This window comes from Physeter macrocephalus, chromosome 16 (genome assembly GCF_002837175.3).
Source record: "Physeter macrocephalus isolate SW-GA chromosome 16, ASM283717v5, whole genome shotgun sequence".
Classification (NCBI taxonomy): domain Eukaryota; kingdom Metazoa; phylum Chordata; class Mammalia; order Artiodactyla; family Physeteridae; genus Physeter; species Physeter macrocephalus.
In genome coordinates this window covers 71,736,013-71,741,613 of record NC_041229.1, presented here as the reverse complement: position 1 = coordinate 71,741,613, position 5,601 = coordinate 71,736,013, and the positions used below count along the sequence as shown (strand labels likewise).

The 5,601-nt window shown below is 51.5% G+C and overlaps 1 protein-coding gene across 3 annotated transcripts in view; it reads left to right on the top strand.

Annotated features, from left to right (window-relative positions):
• The window catches only part of USH1C (USH1 protein network component harmonin), a 58,561-nt gene that overhangs the window by 38,892 nt on the left and 14,068 nt on the right, over positions 1-5,601 (top strand). Inside the window, exon 20 of one of the 3 annotated variants that reach the window (XM_024118919.2) lies at positions 4,067-4,117. The exons of the other annotated variants lie outside the window; for them this stretch is intronic. Coding sequence (XP_023974687.1) covers positions 4,067-4,117 — 51 coding nt within the window. The remainder of the gene's footprint in view (positions 1-4,066; positions 4,118-5,601) is intronic. 3 annotated transcript variants of the gene reach the window in all.

Sequence of the window (5,601 nt, the reverse complement as noted above, 5' to 3'; positions counted from 1 at the left end):
TCAGCAGCCATGACTCACGGCCCCAGCCGCTCCGCGGCATGTGGGATCCTCCCGGACCGGGGCACGAACCCGTGTCCCCTGCATCGGCAGGCGGACTCTCAACCACTGCGCCACCAGGGAAGCCCAGCCAGTTGTTTCTTGATATTAGCTCAGAAAGCCTTGAATATGGGGAATGAAGTCTCTGTTTAACATGGGAAAAGGGGGATGGGAAGCAGGGGAGCAGTATTAGGCTCTGTAAATGAGGTGTATCACTGTCCAGTAATTAGGACATTACTGTGCCATTTTCTATGGCACTAGCCAACTATGTTAGCTTGAAGCATAATGCCCATAAATTTCTGGCCAGCTTCCAGCTACAGAAAAAATGAAAATGGACAGTTCCTAGAAAGCTCCAAATTACTACTAAAAGATTAGGGATCTTTTTCTTGGATGTCAGCAGGGAGAACAGTGATGTTTCTCAAAAAGACATATTTCTCATTAATTGTTCTTAACCCAAAGGCTAAGAGGCGATCCCCAGGGAAGAGATGGAGCTTTGATCCTTTGGAGGGAAAAACAAAATATTTCTCTGCTCCAGTAGCTGTGAGGCTAAGACTCCAGTCAGAACTACAGCAGCTCATGTCAGCTAAGAGTGGGGATTTGGGGGGAGGGTAGTCAGTAGTACCGGATCAGTTGTTTTTATTAACCTTTCCTGCATGAAGTGCAGAATAAGCATCTCAGAGCATTCAGGAGCGCTTGGGGGAAAGAATGTGGGAATGAAGAAAGTGCCAGATGCTGACGAGGCTGCAGCTGCCAGCAGGGCACTCTCAGAGGGACTCCCAGTGGGGTCCTGAGCCCTGAGCTCTGACAGTGAGAAGTCTGTCTGTTCCAAGGATGTCTTGCCCCAGAGCCCAGGCAGCGCAGTTTGCAGGGGTTGAGTTAGCCTAGCAAAGAGGCCCACATCCTTCTTGTGAGTGGCCCACACCAAGAGGGGCAGCAGCTTTCCCTCAACAAATTCAACTCAGTAATCGATAGAGCACCTCCGTGTATGGGAGTGGGGAGCTGTGCTGAAGCAGACACAGAGGCAATTGGCACACCTATTCTCTCCAGGACTTTGCTATCTGAAGGATTAGCAGCTGACCAGGCAGGATTCAGCTATAAAATTGGCACGGCCTAGGTGCTGTGGGAGGGATTCATTCTAATGGGAAGTTGAAGGCACCTCTGTAGAGCTGAGCCTTGAGGGATGGTGCTACATGGAGGATGGGAGAAGGGCATTGAAGCTGCAGGGGACATAACGATGACAGGAAGGAACTACCCAGGTTTGAATCCTGGCTCAGTCACTGGCTAGATGACTTTGGGCATGCGTTATTTCATCTGTCTGAACCTAGGTATCCTTGTCTGTAAAATGGGAATGCTGACGGCACCTACTTATTATGAGGATCAAATGAGTTAATACATGAATTCATTCTAAGTTAATGCTTGGGAGAGTGGCAGGCACATAGGAGGTGCTCAATAGACATTACCTATGCTCAGTGACAGATCAGGGTACAAGACAATTTGGGTGAAGACTGCAAACTTGAAATTGGAGGTAAACTGCAACCTTTTGAGTCAGGGTCAAGGTTCAAAAACAGGGTCCAACTTTCTTGGATTTCTCCAGGGATTATGAAGTTCCCACTGTTAGTTCCTGATCAGAGCAGAGAGAAGGTTAAAAGCTCTCCCCACACAAGGAGCCTCTGAAGAACTGGACCCTAAATCTCTTAAGTGACATCAAAGCTAGTGTTGTCCCTGATGCGGAGGCCAGGGGTCAGCTGTTTTGGTTAACTTCATCCTGCTTGCGTCAGCACTTTGGCCCATGCACCGCTGACTCTGCCCAACCTTCTCCTCCCTGCATGCTACTGGCGAGTGGCCATCAGTGCTGCAGTAGGACGTGTGGACCATCACACATCTGCACAGTCAGTCCCGCCGCCAGCAGGTCTCAGGTAGTGGAAACAAACACCTGTGTCAGGTCGGCACCTGTGCCTGCCACACAGGTACCTGCCAGGGGAAGGTTTTCAGAGCCACGTGTACTCCCAGGCACTGCCCCATGCACCCACCATAATACTGAGTCATTCGTTTACTCAGGTATCATGTTTAGTGAGCACCTACTATATGCCAGACACCGTGCTGGGCACCAGAGAACCACCACAAAATAGGCAGCCCCGTCCCTGTCTGAGACTGTCTGGTGGAAGGACAGACAAGTAAGCAGGAAACTCCCACGCTACCAGGGCAGATGAGGGAAGCACAGGTGCTATGTTGAGGGGAGGGGGTGGAGAGAAGAAGCTCAAGGAATGGTGCCCAAAGGTGGTGATACCCAAGCTAACACCTGGGCAGGTAAAAAACCCTCAAGGCAAGAAAACTGGGCATTTTGGAGGCTCAGGTTAGGCAGTGTGAGAAGGGTGAGGAGTGAGGGATGAGGCTGCCAAGGAAAGTAGAGAAGCTCAGGGGGGTCGAGCCAAGGAGCCAGACGTGTTGCATCAGCTCTCCTGGATGCCGCGCTTACTGGTCCTCCGTCCCAAACCCCCACCTCTGTGCCCACCCACCAGGAACAGCAGATGCTGCATGCGCAGTCCAGGAACTGCAACTGTCTCCTTTGGGAGAGAGGAAGCTGGATGGCACCCGTGGCCACTGAGAGAGAGCCTTGAAAGTATCCTCTGACTGACAGTGCCCGCTGGCGCCCCCATAGCAGGCTCTGGCTCAAGTCCCTGATTCCTCAGAACCACCCAATAGTTTCTGTGGCCTCAGGACACACTGTGGCCAATGGACTTCTTGTCCCTGTCCCTAGGACATCCGGCAGGGTGAACGGACCAGGCTGGCTCAGTGCATGGTGTGAATTTGCCTGTGTGTCAAAGTGCCGTGGTTGGCCTGGGCCACCCGGGCCATGACCTCACATGGATCTCTCTTTAAACTAACCCCATAGACATTTTGCCCAAGCCCACAGCCTCCACGAGGCCCTGGCGTGTCCACCATCTCCAAACCTGTCATGGTCCACCAGGAGTCCAACTTCATCTACAGGCCAGCTGTGAAATCCGAGGTCCTGGTAAGCCCCTTGGGTCCCCCCAGGGCATCTCCGGAGGAGCAGACGTGGACTGTCTCCCCTAGCTGCTACTGCCTCTAGAGCGAGGTGGGATACAAACTCACATCAGATGCCATCTTGTCACCTTCTCATTAGCCAAGAGGTGAATCCACATAGGTATAAGTGGATGTTGCCACAGCCAGAGAAATGCCTGTTTCTCACTTGACCAAACAGCTTAGAGCGCCATCTAGAAGTAATAATCTGGTTCCTATTGTTAGCCCTGTTTAACACTTGAGGAAACTGAGCTTAGAGAGGTTAAGTAGGTTGTCCAAGGCAGAGCCAGGACTGACAATTTACTCCAGTCTTTCAGACTCCAAAGCCCAGACTCCTACCTACTTGCCATTTTGCCAAAACCTACAGTGATTCCAGTTGCCCTGGCCTGCGCCCCTAAGGCCTGTCGTGGATCACCCTCAGATGGGGAACTGGCCAAAGCAGATCCACTTCCCTCCTCCACTTCCTGTCTCACTCCTCTCTGTGGCTGGGAATGTGGGGTGTGGCCCTGAGGTGGGGGGAGGGTCTGCCCACCCCCAGTCACCCAGGGCTGAGCAAGCTGGGACTCAGGTGCACCCCCTGCAAGGGTGCCGGCCCCTGACAGGCCTCCCACCCACAGTGGGAGGAGTCATGCCAGTTTATATTCCGCTTTCAAGGAAACCCTATCCAAATGTTAGGATAGAGTAGCTCAGAGACTTATTTTGAGCTTTAGCTCTCCAAAAAGCAAAGTTCACGCTCCTGTGACAGCCTGCTGTGATGCCTCCGCATTGTGTTTTCAGGCTGATGACAAGGGGTGGTGTCTTCTTGACTAGGACTAGGTAGCTGCTGCATCTGGGGGCATTGAGGGGCCCCTCACATAAATCAGGCTGCGTCTGTCTGGGGAGGGATGTTGGCCAAGCAACCCCAGGCTGGCAGGCCCAGGGTTTGGCACCAGGGGGCAGACGAGACCTATTGGTAACATCCAGCGTGGACCTTTTTTTTTTCTGGCAGCCACAGGAGATGTTGAAGAGGATGGTGGTTTATCAGACAGCGTTCCGACACGTAAAATGATACCCGTCGTGTGTCTGTGGTCCTCTCCACCACCCTCTGCCCCTCCCACTCTGACCTCTCTGGGAGTGCCTGTCAGCTTGGAGGTGGCCCCAAGCACCATCTTCCAGGAGCCTCAGGCCAAAACTGTCCTGTTACCTGTGGCCAGGGGTTTGGGGGGTGCGTGTGTGCGTGTGCGTGTGCGTGTGTGTGTGTGTCTCATATCAGGTGGGGATCCTGGGCTTGTGAGACCCCATGGCCAAGCTGAGAAAGCAGCAGGGTCGCTGGGGACTGGCCTCTTCGGCTGCTGTTTGTTCACAGAAGAGCAGCAGAGAGACCCCCTCAGAGGGTCCCAGAGGCCAAGATAGGTGGTTGCTGTGGCTCTAGGAGAGGAAAAGGGGCTGCCTGAGGCGTTTCCCTGCCCCTTCCCATGTCTTGCCTCCTCAAGGCAGATCACAGCTTCACCAAACCCCACTTGGCCCCAAACCACCATCAGGGAGGAAGTGGTGGCCCAGGTCCTCCATCTGCAGGGGGCGCTTCTGTGCACAGGGCCCCACAGAAGTCCTTGCTGGTCCATGAGTGGATTCAGGCAGGCAGCCACTTATCCTCCCACCTCCTGGGGCTGACATCCTCAGAGCCAGCCATTGGACTGGCTGTCTCATTGCTGAGGAAAGAGACCCCAAGATGGAGATCTTGCAGCCAACATCCTCACCAATAACCGAATATGTGACTACAGGCTGATTTGACTGCAGGCAGGGAACAAAGGGGAGGTGTCAGCTGTACAGTGATATGGGGGAGTCTGCAAAGGAAGCTGCCCCCAACGCAGGACTGAGCAGTGACAGGTGACAGCTGACACTTAGCTGTGGTGTGCCAAGCACTGTTTCTTTTTTTGTTTTAAGTGTTTATTTTTGAATCTAAAATTTCAAACTAATTTTTAAATTTTATTTACTTATTTTTTGAATTTTTGAATTTTATTTATTTTTTTATACAGCAGGTTCTTATTAGTCATCAATTTTATACACATCAGTGTATACATGTCAATCCCAATCACCCAATTCAGCACATCACCATCCCCACCCACCCCGTGGCTTTCCCCCCTTGGTGTCCATACATTTGTTCTCTACATCTGTGTCTCAACTTCTGCCCTGCAAACCGGTTCATCTGTACCATTTTTCTAGGTTCCACATACATGTGTTAGTATACGATATTTGTTTTTCTCTTTCTGACTTACTTCACTCTGTATGACAGTCTCTAGATCCATCCACGTCTCAACAAATGACTCAATTTCGTTCCTTTTTATGGCTCAGTAATATTCCATTGTATATATGTACCAGAACTTCTTTATCCATTCATCTGTCTATGGGCATTTAGATTGCTTCCATGACCTGGCTATTGTAAATCGTGCTGCAATGAACATTGGGGTGCATGTGTCTCTTTGAGTTATGGTTTTCTCTGGGTATATGCCCAGTGGTGGGATTGCTGGATCATATGGTAATTCT